General features: G+C 41.7%; 2 protein-coding genes across 2 annotated transcripts; both read left to right on the forward strand.

Annotated features, from left to right (window-relative positions):
• Positions 1-3,752: 3,752 nt before the first annotated feature.
• Positions 3,753-14,399, forward strand: LOC134181813 (protein mono-ADP-ribosyltransferase PARP14-like). Its single transcript, XM_062649081.1, has 9 exons — positions 3,753-3,786; positions 4,606-6,731; positions 8,222-8,440; positions 9,232-10,720; positions 10,789-11,133; positions 11,201-11,387; positions 13,342-13,774; positions 13,978-14,103; positions 14,166-14,399. The coding sequence occupies exons 1-7, from the start codon at positions 3,753-3,755 to the stop codon at positions 13,370-13,372; spliced, it is 4,431 nt and encodes a 1,476-aa protein (XP_062505065.1). The 3' UTR covers positions 13,373-13,774; positions 13,978-14,103; positions 14,166-14,399.
• LOC134181814 (uncharacterized) lies at positions 14,008-17,788 on the forward strand. Its single transcript, XM_062649082.1, has 3 exons — positions 14,008-14,103; positions 17,347-17,417; positions 17,485-17,788. The coding sequence occupies exons 1-3, from the start codon at positions 14,008-14,010 to the stop codon at positions 17,786-17,788; spliced, it is 471 nt and encodes a 156-aa protein (XP_062505066.1).
• Positions 17,789-17,938: the final 150 nt, after the last annotated feature.

Raw genomic sequence — 17,938 nt, forward strand, 5'->3', positions numbered from 1 at the left:
CATACTGGATGCCAAATAGGGTATTCCAGTCAAAGCGGATCTTCGTCAGCTAATTCCTTCCCAACACAGCTGGTTTCCCTGGTGCATCCACAACTAATAGCTTGTCACAAAGTTCCTGCTCTCCATAACGGACCGGTACAGTTGATTCGCCTTTTACTTCCAAAAATTGCCACAGTAGGACTAGAGCTTTACAGTGCTCTTTTGTAACTTGATATGAGCTAGCTCTGCCTTGTACACGTCTTCAGGAATGACAGTGATGCTTGCCCCCATGTCCACGATCATTTCAATGGACCTTCCGGCTATATCAACATTTACCTTAGAGCTCTCTTTCCGTTGAAGTCGTATATCGTGCATACATCAACCTCGTCTACTTGGTAGGTAGCTTGTGCTTTCACATTGCCTGATTTCCGGTATGACGATGCTTCATTTCCCTTCCATTTCTTAGAGCCATTGTCTTTGCTACGACAGGCTTTGACAATGTGTCCCGTCTTCTTGCAGATGTTACACAGCCGGGACTTCATACGACACTTGTCAGCTTTATGACCGCGTTCCGTACAACGTTAACGTGCTTTCTCAGACGATTCCTTCGTGGGAGGTCGCTCACCGGTACTTCGCAGCGCAAACGTCGTCTCCGGTTGGCTACTTGGTGCGTGTCTCCGCGTGTCATGACGCATAGCTTGTGTCTCCTGACATGCTATTTCGTGGGCTTGTGCAAATTTGACAGCGGACTCCAGAATCAAAGCAGCCTCTGCTAAGAGCTTTTGCTGTACAGACTCAGCACGCAAAACACACACGAATTGATCTCGCAAGGCTGTTGCCAGGTAAGCACCATAGTCGCAATGTTTCGCAAGCCGACGCAATTCAGCGAGGTACGCTGCGATATTTTCACTCTCTCGTTGCTGACGTTTGTAGAAACATAACCTTCCCGCGATGATAATCTTCTTCGGCTTAAAGTGCTCCTTCAACGTTGATACAATTTCATCTAGTGAAAGTTCCTGGACTGTTTTCGGCCTTGCTATATTCTTTATCAGACTGTAGGTACAGGCGCCAACTGACGACAGAAAGATTGCTGTACGTTGTGCATCTTGGCCTTCCCCATCAGCGATGCCGTTCGCGGTACAGAATAGCTGGAACCTCTCCTGGTACTTCTCCACGCCCTCCGTACTCGGACGGTGTTTTCCCAGCCTGCCATACTTTGTTCCGCTGGCCATCTCCCACTATCCTCGTCGCCACAGTAGAACTTCTTTACTGATTGTGGGGTTCGTCTTTTAATTCTACGATAACCAGTGGAACATACAGCGATCTTAAGTTCGTCTGTACACAAGTTCAAATAGCACAACTACTCTTGTCTAGCTTATGTCTGGCACTATAGTTCAAGTCACGCCTACAATTAGCAAATATGTACATGTCACGTCTACTGATTTCTTTACCACAGTACTGTTTCTGTGTCAGCGCTATAGTATAACGGTGCTTTCTCTATGTAGCTATCGACAGTGTGAGATTGCTGACTAGTCAACCGAATCATAACATCGAAAATAGCGTGGTATCGTTTTCTTTGTTCCAACAGCCTCAATACGCCAGCAGAGTTGCTTACCTGGTTAGTCAGCAAGAGGCTAGTAGTTCAGCGGTAACAACAATCGGTAGAGGAACGGATGGAGGAAAAGCGAGAGGACGTGCACTTGGGCTTGGGCTTGGGATTGGGCGTGGGCGTGGGCTTGGGATTGGGCGTGGGCGTGGTGGAGTTGACCGTGGTAGGTGGGAAAAGACTCAAGTTGGAAACACCAATATCCAATCTAATATTTCTTCCATATCCCATCATTCAACTGCGAGGCCTCCGATGTCAACAATGCATTCGTTACCAGGCCAGGCCATCACACTTCCGTCCACTATGGCTGTAGGTAAGAAGTAGACTTTATTGGGAATTTGCAATGGATATCATATGAATAATCTCTAAAGCTTGATTTGATTAATTAATGTAATACAGTAATGACTAATAGTCATGATCTTCAATCACCTCTAAAGTAGACCCTAGAACTAATACCAGCGGTTTGCAGTTGACCTCATTATTGAAGTTGTAAAAGTCTCTGATTAATACACGTTAACTGACATAAACGCAGGGGCGTAAGAACCGCTCCAAGCAATTTTTGGGTGAGCAGGAGCGGATCCAGCGTTTAATTTGCTTGGTGTCCTGAAAGTTGAAATATCTCACACTTGTCAAGGTCAATGTGCAAACCGAAATTTGGTCCTTTTGATATGAGCAACTCTAAAAATGTTGAAAGTGCATCTCGTGATCCAACAAATGTTCCTTCGTCCAGATACCATAGTTTCAGAAGCAGACCATCAATATGACCTATCTCAAGTTCTCAAATTGCCAAGGAAAACAAAAGGGGGCCAAACGATCTCCCTGTTGAACTCCAGTAGTTGAAGTTATACGTACGAAAGACCCCAAAGCGAAGCTCAACAGACGAACAGTAGCACCACTCTGCCCAAGCCACCAATTCAAGGAAACCCTGCCTTAGACGTCGAAGAAAATATGACCGATTAACACTCGTTGAAAGCAGTTTTCTTGTCCTATTTCAGACTACATACTGATCAGGGTCTTCAACGAAAGTTCTAATAGTATGGACAGCAGCTGTTAGGTTTCTATCCTTTGTGTCAACCCCAACATAAGGTAAAGGGGATGAGAGAGTAATAATGATAGTACTAATAATAATAATTAATTTTTATTACACAAATCTGGTGTAGTTCCCTCATAGGGGCAACATAAAACACACGCGCGCGCGCGCGCGCGCACACACACACACACACACACACACACACACACACACACACACACACGTGTAGACAAATGGCATAACCAACACACAAAATCACCTAACCTACACGTAAAAATATTACCATCTATCATATACAATCCATGTCCAGAATAACTACGTCTAACTATTAGCAATGCCAGTCCTCTCACAAGTTCATTTCTTGAAACTGTGGCCTGTTTTAAGGAATTTAGTCTGTAGTATTTTTATCTTCGAAATCAATAGCTGCAAAAGAACAAACTCTACTTGTAAGGCACGGTTACACTTCTTAACTACTATTGATCGAAATATTCTGTAGACTTCTTGTGGAGAGTAGTGGTTTACCCACAAGCCAAGGTGTGTATGCGTTTGTCAAGATTTTCAGACAATAACGAATTAGTTTGAAAAGATTCTCTAAGCAAGTGTGTAACGATGAACCAATGGTTCCTACGGTTGCATCAAGCAAATTTTGTGCCTCAATTTATAGGACTTGCATGAAGTTCTAACGAAGAGCAGCAATGATGCCAGGCGAGTCAAGCAGTGACGCCAAGACATAGTGTGTCTGAGCTTCTTGGTAAATTGGAAACATGGGTGATGTAATCATTCAAAGCATCCTTATCGTCATTAGAAGCACATCCTTCGGAAAGCAAAGCAGCATGCAGTTGCATCACCACAACGACCATCTCTAGCAAGTTTCAAAGCTTTCAAGTTGTTCTTAATTCTTCTGAAGAGATACACTGCTAAATAATCCAACGGGCTGTTTTGATTCTATTCTTGCTTTTTTCTACAAAGCTGCTAATTCTCCTTGTTCTCATTCGTCGAACGCCCGCACACGGGCAGACGATTGCAGTGTTATTCCAGGACCCGGATATAATCGAAGATATCTTGCTTTCTCGACGTCGCCAGCAATAAACAACACGCTCCGTGCTTACCTTCCGAGGTCGAATGGCTTGATTCGATATGTCGTTCCTGGGATATTCTCACGCGAGTGGAGGTGGGTTCGATCGGCAGAAAATTATCGTGTCGTTCCGAGAGAAGTCCGGAAGACGACGGCAGCTTCACTTTCGAGCTCCGTCGTTTTGACGTGCGCAAAATTTGGTGGCGCTGCGACTCACCGTTTTGGGAAACGCTCTTACAGACAGATACACACACATGCAGACAGACGGCTCTCCTATTAATCCAGGGACACCTGATTACTATAAATTACCATTGTTAGCGCAGCCTTCACTGTTTATCGGTAAAGCGACTATACGAGAACATCAAAGGAACTACCAGACTCTTTCCCGCCGTTCGAAAGTTTAGAGGGGGAATGGCTGGCTACGCGAGACTACGAAGCATCGAGTAGAAGTGGTCATTGCGTATCTACTGTACATGTCTTACGGTAATTATTGATAAACGAGAGTATACGTATTCAAGAGGTCGTTGTGCAAAAGAATGATGAAAGACTGCTCTCTTGTGCGCCCTCCTTTGGGCCACACCCTTTCTGCGAGCGTTAGGCCGGACTTTCTACGGGCCTGAAAAGCAACAGTTTTTCTATTTTAGGTAATTTGCTTACATGTAATTTGAGAATATTACCGTAGACAAAAGCAATTGGAAACAAGTTGACGATTTAATATTTTAATATAAATATTTAAAATAAAAAGTCACAGCAAAGATGTTAGAGTTTTGAAATTTTATGTCAGTCCTTAAAACGGGAACAGCGCAACGTTTTTGTGCTGTACAGCGTTCCTTATAATTATACTATTTTGTTGGGTTATTTTCTATTTTATTGTCGGCTGTATAAAGTAAACTTATATAAACATTACATTTGCAGATTCACATTTCGTGGGCAATCTGAACAAGACCTCGTCATTTTACGAAGAAAGAGAAGGCACACAACTGACGTATCGTCTACTACCCAGCTCACGGGCTTTGCCCGACCGTTTGATATGCAAGAGACTGCTGATATCGGAAAATAGTCTTTGGCAGAAATCGGTAAAATTTGTCAGGGACGAATTTAGAGCTTGCTCTAGTGAAGCCGAGATAGTGGAAAGAGAAGAGAAGTTAGAAATAGAATTTGTCGGTCCAGAAGAAAAAGTAACACCGTTCTATCATCATTGTGCCGATCGTATTAGTTTGTGGAGAACGGAATTGGAAGAAGGAAACGCTGAAATCAAAGAAACAATTTCCTTGCCTTCATTGTCCCATGCTCGTATACTAGAACGCACCTCATTTTACCAAGAGAAACAAGAAGCTTTACAGATTAAGATCGAATCCGTTGGCAGCCAAGCTAGTGTGTATTTGCAAGGTCCGCGGAATCTTGCCATAAGTTGCAAAGACGAGATGGAGAGAATAGTAGAATCAATGACAGAAACACAAGTGACTATAGATGTGAAAATCGCCAATTTCTTAAAGTTCACAGCTTTTGATAAGCTGAACACGCTCATGGAAGACTCTCAAGTTTTCGCTTTATGCATACACGTAGACCAAACGTTCTTGCGTATTGTTGGTTTGCCCGAAGCTACGAGTGCTGCTACAAGTTTGATCAGAGGAACGTATTCTTGCCAACGATTGAGGGGAACGGAAGATAGAGAGGTGCAGGCCTTTCTAAGAACTGACGAATACAACCAATTTGTAACATCAATGATTATTAATGAATCGGTGATGGTAGATCCTCTCTACGAGGAAGTCAAACAGTCGGCTGCACCTGTAACCCTTACAATCGTCGGAGAAACGCCTGCCGTTCAAACCTCAGCTAAAACGCTTGAAGACTTTCTTCTGAATGGTGTAGTGTTTACCGATCGAGTTGAGCTCGATTACCCAGGATATGCTAAATATCTCACTTTACATAAAGCAGATGATCTGAAACAATTGAAGGCTCGACTCAGAGAATTCAAACCTGAAATTGATGTGAGGGTAAGAGAAAAAGTAGTCGTAGTGCAATCCACAAAGTCGGGGTTAATCAAGCTAACAGATGGAGTAAAACGATTAGTTGGCGCAATCGAATCCGAAAAGTTTGAAATCAAGCGTCATGGCTTAGTAAGATTTCTGAACAGTTCTGCGTTTAGACAAGAACGTTCTCAAATTGAAAAGAAACACAAGGTGTTGTTATGGATGGATGGAGACGAAGAAGAAGAGGAAGACATAGAAACAGGAACCATCGCATCTCCCAGGTTTGTTACCAGTGGCGGAATGACTAAACAATTGATGGAATACAAAGTACCCAATAGCATCAAGGTTATAGCGCTCTACACGGGAGATCTTTGCAGTCACAATGCTGACGTCATTGTCAATACAACGAATGAGGAGTTGCTTCACATCGGTGGATTAGCCAAATACATTGTGGGTCGCGCAGGAACATCGGTGCAAGATCAATGTAGACGCTATATCCAAAAGCACAAAAAATTACCTACTGGTGAGGCTATGGTTACCGACTCCGGTCGTCTGACTACGACCAAGTATATTATTCACACAGTAGGTCCTAGATGGCGATCTCAAATCCATAATACGGTTGCAAGAAGAAGAGCTGGAAAACTACTGCAAAGCGCGGTGAGTTCGTCGTTAAAGCTGGCAACTGCTTTAAAATGCAAGACGGTTGCTTTCCCGGCCATAGGCACTGGTGTTTTGGGATGTCCAAGTGAGTTTGTTGCAACAAATTTTGTGCAATCTGTTATTGAATACTTCAGCGGAGCGACATCGACTACGATTACTCAAGTTCACGTCGTTTTGCTGGACAAAGACACGGAAAATGTACTATGCTTCAAGGAATGCATGAAAATGAGTCTCAATCCTATAGCAAAAGTCTTTCCTCGTGAAATTGTAGATGTCGTTCGAGCTCCGCCGAGAGACTTTGTTTATAGGTCTGAAACAAGTTGGAGAAAAGAGCACGTCGAAACAGCTTGCTCGTTTTCACGCGCGTTTCAAGTGTCTATCAAACCTGGAGACATTACTAACGAACAGGTACGAAATACAATAAGTGGGGTGGATATATGAGGTGAGGTAGACACAAACACGAAACGCTAGCAATAGACCACGCCTATTTCAGAGAAGCAGAACAGAGTGAAAAGAGTACTTACAAAAATAGAGTTAGGTAAATGCAAGCATCACGACAACCAGTGCCACCAGATGGGCGATTCGGCATCTCCAGCACGGGTATATATGTGCTTCGTTAAAGGTGTCGTGCGCAAATTTAAAATGAGTTTTCTTAGTAATTTTAGAAGTTTTACAATCGGATTTTATTGTAATATAAATTTAATATTAATGAATCTGTATAATGACTTTCTAAAAGAAAGAAAATAGAGTGCTAAAGAGAACAGTTTACAAGTATCATCACGTTGGAGGAGTTTGCAGTTCTGACCCAGCTTTACTTTGGCCTTGTTCACACTAGGGTTTAGAAACTGGATTTGCTACTGTACTGCTTAGCATAACCAATTACAATAATCAGGTCAGTTTATGACAGGAATGTGGGTTAAAACAAGTCTAGCCTAGCTCTGCTGAAAAGTATATAGGGTTAGTGCTGGGTTTAGCTGGGGTTATCGCTTGTCAAAACATTCCAGTTTATTCTTATTGCGTATCACAGCAATGAATCAAAGAAGATTGCTCTACTCTGTGTTGGTCTGGCAGTTTTTTTCTTGAGTAAATCGAATCCGCAGCACGACTTGCGGAATTCTTTAGATTCAGGCAGCTGTTGCTGTTCTATCACACGCATGTGGTCCCTACACCTGGAGAAAGCACTCGAAGGCGGAAAGCGGTCGGAAGACGTTTCAATTCTTGCGCGGGATTGAGTAGCGTAGCTCGAGTACATGATACAATCAGTTACAGTTTGCTAGAGTTCACACAGCCCATTATGACTAATCAGAGGCAACTTGACAAACTCAACATGTGAGAAAACACCTTGCTCATGATAGCACAGCAGGGTGTTATGATTAATTAACGCAAACTCAGATTTTCTGCCCATAGTATGAACGCGGCCTTTGTATAGTACGGTTGTCTGTCCTTCTGTTCATCTGAGGCTGATTTGACACAATGTTCTTCTATTAATAGACGACCACGAAAAGTGCATGATGTCAGACTAACAATTACTATAGCAAATTATATATATATATATATATATATATATATGCTCTAGAGATTTTCGAGAATAGAGCAACCACGTGATTATAATTGACTCTATGCACGGTAGGACACTGACATGGCATGCCCAAATACGAACTTTCAGTTTTCGCAGTGCGATCGTTACTAGTCAGTAAGCTGTATAAGTGTATTTAACACTATGATGCTATTTTTCGTGCGCCCACGTATTGATTCTCTCGCGGCTACGTATAAGGACGTCGCAAGATGGGTCTCAAATTTTGAGACTATCCAGACCATCCAGGCTGCAGAATGAATCCTTTCTGTATCCTCTCTTGAAGAGACATTTCACAATTAATGTTAATGAATTTATGTTTCAGAGCGACGTCATTGTCAACTCTACAAACCGTGATATGAACATGAACTCAGCTTTGGCGTCAAAGAAAATTTCTGAAAAAGCTGGTCCTGATCTTCAAAGTGAGTGTGCAAGCTATGTCGGTAACAATGGATCATTGGCTTCAGGAGATGTCTACACGAGCAGAGGACACAACCTATTTTGTCAACATGTTATTCATGTCAACTGTCCAAAAAATGCGCAGGTAGGTAAAAAAGTTACAGTATACCGTATAACCATTCACACAACGTAACGTGACTTATCGGAACGTTTACATCTCTAGAGGTAGCATTTTACAGAATACGTTTGTTTAACTTTCGCCAATACTCATTTCGCTTTTTCCGCAACTGTTACAATGACAGCATGTTCCAAGCATTTTCTTTGGCATTTCCTACCATTGTCTTTATAATGCAGTCGCAGCAACTTGCCTTAATTAAGCAGGACATATATATATATATATATATATATATAGCTTCTCGTAGCCATATTCGAGCGTCAACGTAACGTAAACCAAAATTAGTGCGGTAAATTTCTAGCTATAATCGGCCGTAGCACTTTCACTCACGCGATCGAGTTGTCTGCAAGTATCATGGACGACGACGATCTCAACAAGTAAAAGCACGTGATCTTGTTAAGGCATACAAAAACAGCAATGGGGGTACTTGCTTCACGTGCGCTAACAACCGCCTTCGACGCCAAACACTTTTTGCAGCTGATAAGATGTTTCTGGGTTGCGCTCAGACTTGTTACTGTAAATCAATAAGTTTTTTAGGATCTGACTACGTTCACGTTATACTATGGGCTGACGCTCGACCAGCGTAAGTTACTGTAGACCAGGCCTAACGTAACGTAACGTAACGTGGGCGTAACACATCGTCTCCTGCATGCACAACATTTCATATGATTACATTTGCCCAGCGTAGACTAGTGGACCGTCCGTTAGTCCTTTATCTTTAAAATATTGTTGTTGTCTAAAGCAGGAAATTTCGTTTGCAGGGTCTTTCTAAAGCCGTAGAGAACTGTCTTACTGAAGCCAATAGAATAGATGCTACGTCCGTATCTTTTCCTGCTCTTGGAACGGGCAGGATGGGAATGGCTGATGACGCTGCTGCTAAAGCAATATTTGATGGTATTGAAATGTTTGCAGCAAACGGACCGTCATCAGTTGGTCAAGTCAATCTTGTCATTTATGATAAACCAAAAATTCCCGTATTTACGAAAGAAAAAATGAGACGGGAAGGAGAGGGGACCGAAGAAGGTGATATTGAAGTAGCGACGGTCGATGGTTTTCGCTTTTCCAACGGAACCACATTATCTGTAGAGCAAGGAGACATTACAAGTGACGCGTCTCATGTTATAGTGGTCCCTACTGGAGTTATATTTGCTGCAGTTGTTGGAAAGTCACCAGAAACTAGGACAGATCTTTCTGTGCGTTTCCAACGTCGCCCTAATCCTGTAGCAGATCTCACTGCTGGTGGTCAGCTCGCTTGCTGCCGTGTTTATGCAATATCTGTTCCACATCGATCTCGCAAGGCTAGTGATGACGAATGCATTCAAATTATTCAATCTGTAGTGAGCCAATGCCTCAATTTAGCCAATAGTGCTGGATATTCATCGATAGCTATTCCAGCAATCGGCACTGGAGGTCTCGGCTATAGCAACAAACACACTGCGGCTGCAGTAATTGAGGCATGCAAGGTGTTTGCTACAAATACTCCAGCACCCAGGCTAGTGGCTGTCAAAATCAGTGTATTCGATGCTCATCGAATGGGCGACTTTCAGAGTGAGCTCCAAAAACGCTGTCTGCAGAAGTCTGGCGTGTTTTGGCAGTCATTTAAGGTAGCCGTATGCAATCTATTTAGCAGTGGGCAACAACCGTCAAAACCAAAGCGTACCAGAAAGCCACTGAAGAGATTTTCTGCAGGGGAGGTTGATCATGTTTCCTTAACAGTAATTGCTGATACTCGTACTGATTGCAAAATTGTGCAAACAGCATTAAAGGAGACCGTCGTCCGTTACTGTATCGACAAGTACGCAGTTATTAAGAAATTTCCTCAAGGAGTTGGAAAGAACGAGCTCAAAGAGCTTGCTGCCGAGTCTGGAGTGGCTCTTCAGTTTAATGTAGAGGATGCTAAAGAGAGTACTGTAAAACTTACGCTTTCTGGATATGAAGAGGACGTTGACACAGTGTACCCAAATGTTCTGCGACGTCTAAACGCAGCTCTGATGGATGAAGCTGAGACGGCTGTAATGAAAAAAATTATGGAAGCAGTTCGTTGGTCTTGGAAGGCCGACGATGGGTCATTTATGGAATACTCATCGGACGTAGCCGTCACATTGGAGAAGGCACGAGAGGCTGGTGATAGATTTGTGAAAATTAGGGTACGAGATACAGAGTATGAAGTAGACATTGCTAGAGGAATACAAAAGAGGGGTGGAAACACACCAAGGCAAGTTAAAAGAGAACTGAGAAATCAAGAGAGTGGTAAGTTTTGCATGAGCAATACATCAATCTTTACTATACAAGCGTAGATTTTAATTGCATTCGTTTAGGTGCGGATCTTCCATCATTTTGGAGTGACCCAACAGGCACCGGTCGTGACTATTCACTGCATACGCACAAACTGAGACCAGCTGATCCAGAATTTCTAAAAGTCCGTCAAGCGTTTACAGCTACAGGTGGTGTGGGAAACATTATTTGTATAGAGCGTATTCAGAATCCGAACTTATACAAAAGTTACCAAAAAGAAAAACAACGCATCGCAAAGGAACGTAGCACACAAATGCAGTTGGGAAAAGCTGTGCTAGAAGTGCAAGGATGGCATGGAACAAATGTTGATTCAATTGAGCAAATAATTTCCAATGGTTCTAACAGGTCTTATGCCGGAACTGTGGCAGGTACTTACTTCTTCTTTTGAACTTGGTGAGCGTTAGTTTTATTATTTTGTGTTTTGTACTTAATTAGGAAAGAAATTTGGACTCGGAGTGTACTTTGCAAAGAGCGCTCATTATTCGCGTAGGTACTCTCCAGCAGGTCCAAACAATGAAAGGAAGATGCTTTACTGTGACGTACTGCTTGGGATGTTTACTGTTGGAGATCAAACAATGCGTGAGCCTCCAGTCATTGATCCCCAAGTCAGCCGTACTGACAGGTATGACTCAACGGTAAACAAGCAGTCCAGTCCTACAATCTATGTCAGTTGTTACCGAGACAACAGGGCTTATCCAACTTATCTTATAACGTATACCTAGTTTGCTACTATATATTGCATATATAAATATATATATATATATGTATGTATGTATGTATGTATGTATGTATGTATGTATGTATGTATGTTAGTGTAGCTTACATTGGAAAGTGCTTTGGTAGTAAACAGATATCTAAGTTTTCCAGTTTCTAAATGTCATCAAAATGTCACAACATAGCTACTGTCCACTTTGCCTGAATTAGTAACGCCACCCTAAAACAATTTTTTACTTTACAGCAGGAACTAGATCTGGACTTATTTTTGCCGGGCGTAGCGAGGCTTGAAGTCACACAACAGAAAGGGTCATGTTCCTATATGGCTTTCCATAGAACTCTCGGTCTATATGCTGTTCAGAACGTATATGGCGTCTCGGTGAAAGGTGTTAACATGTTTACAGTAGGATGCTGACATTACGTTGGCGTTACGCTGGGCTGACGCTTGGCTTGCGTAAGTACTGTAGATCCGCCTCTAAGGATGTGATTCTATCATGGCGACTTGTGCCAGTGGCATTTGGTCTTATTTTGCGGTCTCGGCAGTAGACAACAGTAGGCATCGTGTAAAAGTTGCTCAGAGAGCGTTTCGAGAGGTGCATGGGACGGCGACAAACTTGCAGAGAAAGCGCCCTAACAAGTCTACTAGTGTACAGGCTGCTAGTGTTCGGCCGTTTTCACACTGAGAACTAGAGCGTAGTTATCCAACCAGGGTCTAGTACAGTGTGAACACTAGCCGTGGCTATCGCCTAATTCTAGCGTTGTTATAGCGTAGCTAGCGAACTAAGTTTGCGACCTTGGTTAGAGCGTTACGGTAGTTACGGTTGTTACGCATGCGTAGTAGGTTTGATGTCGCGTAGAGGGAAAACGTCTGGCTACGCGAGACTACTAGTGCTGTTGAAATGATGCATTTTTTATCAGACACACTAACGCACGTAACGAACTTCCGTTTGTGCGCATTCCATACTAGAGTATCATCCATGTTCACGCTAGTGTGAACAACATACCGCCTAGGTAACTATACCGTAGTTACGAATTTATATACCTAGAGTTGCATAACTACGCTATAACTAGCTGTGTGAACAAGGTCACCGGCAAGGAGACCGGAAGCCGTAGTACATGATGGCTACAACTCTAGAGTAGCCCAGACGACCAGGTACACAATCGACCATTGAGCATTGAGTTTTGTGCGTTGTGTTTGCAGTCACCATGTCCGAATGTAAATCGCCTATATGTATGCTACACTAGAGGTTTATACTCTATTACCTCATCAAATCATGCTGTGCTGCTTGGACTATAGACATGTATGTATACGCTTAGTGCCAACTACCAGCAGTTTTCCACTCTAGGGATCAACATTGGCTTCTACTGAAAGGGTACAGTTGCTATACGAAAAGAACGTGCAATGCGTTGCTAGCTGGTCAACGAGGAAAGAAGATGACCGTATCGTCGAGGTTGTGGATCGGTTTCACCCAGCAGCATATCTACATCTTTTTGGCTTTACTCGATAATTAATTATTAGCTAACTAATTAACGACGCCTTTGACTAGAAGTGCTGCGCAAGACTTCACAAAATGTAGTACTACAATTTTGGCCTTTTATCTGTCTTGGTAGAGTAATGAGGAAACAACTAGGAGCACAGAAATTAACTTAAGCCACACGTTACGTATAGTTTGTATTGCACGTCTTTGGCACAACAGAAATATGCCTGCTGTTTGACAGACAGAATGCCTAAAACTGATTATACGTTACAAGGAGCTGTCCATAACCAAACCATTTCATTTCTATTTCAGGATATGGTTGAATTTAATTATTAAATTCGCACCAATGGTCACACATTAGTAAATCTGAACTTTGTATTGCAGATTACTCTACCGTTTTCTCATCCTTATCTGAACAACAGCCCTGGAAGAAGTATTTACATTAACGGAAAATTGTCAGAGAATCCGGCCGTATCGATTTAGTGTGAATTTTTTTACTACTGATGATCCTGATAACGACAGTGGTAGCACCCTCACTATTGATATTTGATTTGATGAACGTGCTGCGGTGTTTAGCTCCAAAACATGTGGACTAGGGAATGTTGAAGAGAGAGCGGATAGTTTTCCGTTTGTGCTTGGCAAAATATTTCTTTTCACCGTATTGACAACCGAACAGTTCTATGCCATCAAAGTAAATGATGAACATCTATATTCTTTCAATCATCGTCTGTCTATAGACTCTGTCAGGCGACTTGAAATCAATCAGGAGCAAATTGCAAAAATTTCTACCGTTGATCTGTTGCAAGTTTATGTAGATGTAAGTTAATTAGCAAATATATTAATTATTCAACTCACTAACTAAAATTAGACGCATGCAGACCAGTTCGTTTGTCTGCCTCTTTGATCTTCATCTCACGGACTTTGAGACTTGAATTAATTAATTCATTAAACCAATCGCAATTTATTGACTTTGTGTGTGAGAATGTTTTTTAATTACTGTATATTGTTGTTTAACATCAGAAATCGTGGACTGAACAAGATTTGGATGGGATGAAGGTATTTCTGACGAGCAGGACATCGCAATTGAACGTCTATGTGGGAGGCGATGCTAGAACAGTAGCAGCTAAATCTGTACAAAACAGAAAGGTCATTTTAATCTAATTAGGTTACTAAGCGTTTGTCTTAATTAATTCTAATTTGTCTTACAGCTAAATTTACTCTCGAGAAACAGCCAGAAGGAATAGATGTATACACTTTGAGAAACGAGAGATATAGATTGCAAATTTTGACAATCACTACAGAAAAGCAACTAGAAGCGGTATTGTATTGTTTCGAGCAATCGATTTATTTTCAACACCATTTATTTTACGTGTTGAACGAACGTTTATTTTACCGATACGACGGTTTTCTATTTCAGCTATGCATGGCGTTGTCTCTTGCAACTAAAACTGCTCTACGAAAGTTTAAGTTACTAGTGGTGAATATCTATATAGAAATATTTATTCAATTAAGTTAATTAATTAGCTGCTAGTACAGTACAGTAGATATACACGTAAGAGACAGATTTATAACTTCAGTCCCGCACCTAGAAACCTGCCAGACTCGTTTGAAGCCGGCCAGCCCAATTTCATTAAGATAGTATAAAGCCGTGCAGTCAGCCGGATATGAACTATCGTTAATCTAAAATGGTTAGCTTAGCTTGAACAATTTGCCTGATTTGAAAGCCGGTAACTTAGCATATTATTGGAATTAATGATAAAAATAATTCATGAAAGCTCAATCAATCTAGGAGATTTGGGGGTTTTGAAAAATTTAGTAAAATTGTAAAAAAGAAGTTTGAGAAATTTTCAAGAAATTGAAAGCGATTCTAAATCAGTTCAGATCATCCCAAAGCCGTCCAGACAGTCTTAATCCTTCAGACGTTTCCCGATAATTCCCGCAGACATGTCATGTTCGTCTAATTACAGTTGGACACCAGTTATCCGACACTCAGTTATCCGACAGCACGGATTATCCGACGTTGCATGACTTGTCTGAACTGCAAGGCTGTGCACACACTAGGATATACGATTTCTGTATGTACAGTACTGTATCCGTGATCCACGTGTCATCAAATTAAATGTGAAGCTCTAGAAACGGTTCTTCAGTACCTGGAAGAACAACCTAAAGTTTCAATAAGCACAATGGTCCTACTGAATGGGCTGCTGATGAAAAATACAGCAAGAAGAGCGAAAGCATCGATCCAGACTAATATTAGTGGTTACTTTAAGTCTTGACGGTTCCCATTAGTGTTCTCCCTAGTCAAAGAAGTTGTACTGTATTAGTTGTTACATGTACAATTAGATGTTGAGCTTCTTTAAGTAATCTGCAGTCGCTTTTCAAAGTGCGTCAGTTATCCAACTTTTTCAGTTATCCAACGTCTTTTTGGTCCCATGCCCGTCGGATAAGTGGTGTCCTACTGTATCTAATAGTATCTTCTTATCTAGCGCGTAGAAACGTGGCGCAAGGCAGTAGTCGCTTATCTATTATTTGCAATTGCAGCCACATTATAGAAGTAAAAATTACAATTCATACATCTTTGATAATCATATTAACTGCGCTTTCGAATGATATAATTTTTTGTAACTATTCATATGTTAGCTACAGCCGTACGTCTGCCGGTTCTAGAAACCGTCTAGATAAGTTAGTAAGTGCATGGTCTTCTAGCATACATACGACTGGTGATTGAGATTGTGGTCTTGCTAAAATGCACGAATACTAAAGACCAGAAAAGTTAAAGAAATGTGTCGCTCATGTCAGCGACGTTCTGGCCTCGTACCCAGACCCTCGTGCGCATACAAAAGGTCCCGTACGCGGTCACTGTACCGTGACCGTATGCGCGGTACGTGTACTGTACACATTGTTTTCAGAGTTGTTTACACATTACTCCGAATCCGAGTAATCTAGGACTGACATTGATTAGAAAGATTGAACCGTAAACCAACGAAAGGTTATTGTTAGCCGTAATTGTTCTAAATTTCTGTACTAGACGTGGTTATCGCGTAATTCTAGCGTAGTTATCGAACTAAGCTTGAGACCTTGGTTAAAGCGTAATTACGGTAGTTGCGGTAGTTACGCATGCATAGTAGGTTTGATGTCGCGTAGCAGGGAAGGGTCTGGCTACGCGAGACTACTAGTGCTGTTGAAATGATGCGTTTTTATCACACATACTAACGCTCGTAGCGAACTTACGTTTGTGCGCATTCCATACTATAGTACGTAGCATCCATGTTCACGCTAGTGTGAACAACGTACCGTCTAGGCAACTATACCGTAGTTACGAATTTATATACCTAGAGTTGCATACATAACTACGCTCTAACTAGCAGTGTGAACAAGGTCACCGGCAAGGAAACGGGAAGCCGTAGTAAATGATGGCTACAACTCTAGAGTAGTCCAGACGACCAGGTACACAATCGACCATTGAGCATTGAGTTTTGTGCTTTGTGTTTGCAGTCACTATGTCAGAATGTGAATCGCGTATACGTATGTTATACTGTACATTCTAGAGGTCATATTACAATACAAAGATGTTAGGTAATGGTAGAGAAAGTCGCAGGCTATCAAGACGAAACAAAACGAGAAGAGGAGTCAGAAATACCAAGGAACTACTCGCGAAACAAGTGTGTTGGTGTCAAGGCAGCGGAACGTTTAGTGACCTTGCTAATTGGCTACTTCCTCTAGTAGTCGCATTCTTATTGTAAGACCATACCTTCTTAATGAGTCAAGAACCCTAACGACTCTTGATATGCAAAAGCCTTATCAAACCGCCTGTGTAATACACACGTCTTTCTTACCCCAACTATAAAAAATCCGGGACCTTGCGGTTTCGAACGATACCAAGATCGTCACTGTCCGCACTATTGCGCAGAAGTTATTACAGATTTTCAAAGCGCAAACTCAACGCGAACAGAGAGTAGTCAACGAGGAAAGAATGTGACCGTATCGTCGAGGTTGTAGATTGGTTTCACCCAGCAACACATCTACATCTTTCTTGGCTTTACTCGATAAATAAGTAAACAATTAATTAATTAACTAATTAACTAACGACGCTTTTGACCAAGAGTGCTGCGCAAGACTTTAAAAAATGTAGCACTACAATTTTGGCCTCTTATCTGTCCTGGTAGAGTAATGAGGAAACAACTAGGAGCACAGGAATTAACTTCCGCCACACGTTACGTATAGTTGCACGTATTTGGCACAACAGAAATATGCTTGCTGTTTTGACAGACAGAATACCTAAAATTGATTATACTTTACAAGGAGCTGTCCATAGCCCAACCATTTCATTTCTATTTCAGAATCCGCACCAATTGTCACACATTAGTAAATGCGAACTTTGTATTGCAGATTACTCTACCGTTTTCTCATCCTTATCTGACCAACAGCTCTGGAAGAAGTATTTACATTAAGGGAAAATGGTCAGAGAATCCGGCCGTATCGATTTAGTGTGAATTTTTTCACTACTGACGATCCTGATGACGACAGTGGTAGCGCCCTCACTATTGATATTCGATTTGATGAACGTGCTGCGGTGTTTAGCTTCAAAACATGTGGACTAGGGAAAGTTGAAGAGACAGCGGATAGTTTTCCGTTTGTGCTTGGCGAAATATTTCTTTTCACCGTATTGACAACCGAACAGTTCTATGACATCAAAGTGAATGATGAACATCTATATTCTTTCAATCATCGTCTGTCTATAGACTCTGTCAGGCGACTTGGAATCAATCAGGAGCAAATTGCAGAAATTTCTATCGTCGATCTGTTGCAATTTTATGTAGATGTAAGTTAATTAGCAAATAAATTAACTATTCAACTCACTAACTAAAAGTAGACGCATGCAGATCAGTTCGTTTGTCTGCCTGTTTGGTTTTCATCTCACGGACTTTGAGACTTGAATTAATTAATTCATTAAACCAATCGCAGTTTATTGACTTCGTGT

The sequence above is a fragment of the Corticium candelabrum genome, chromosome 7, assembly GCF_963422355.1.
Source record: "Corticium candelabrum chromosome 7, ooCorCand1.1, whole genome shotgun sequence".
NCBI classification, from domain to species: Eukaryota; Metazoa; Porifera; class Homoscleromorpha; order Homosclerophorida; family Plakinidae; genus Corticium; species Corticium candelabrum.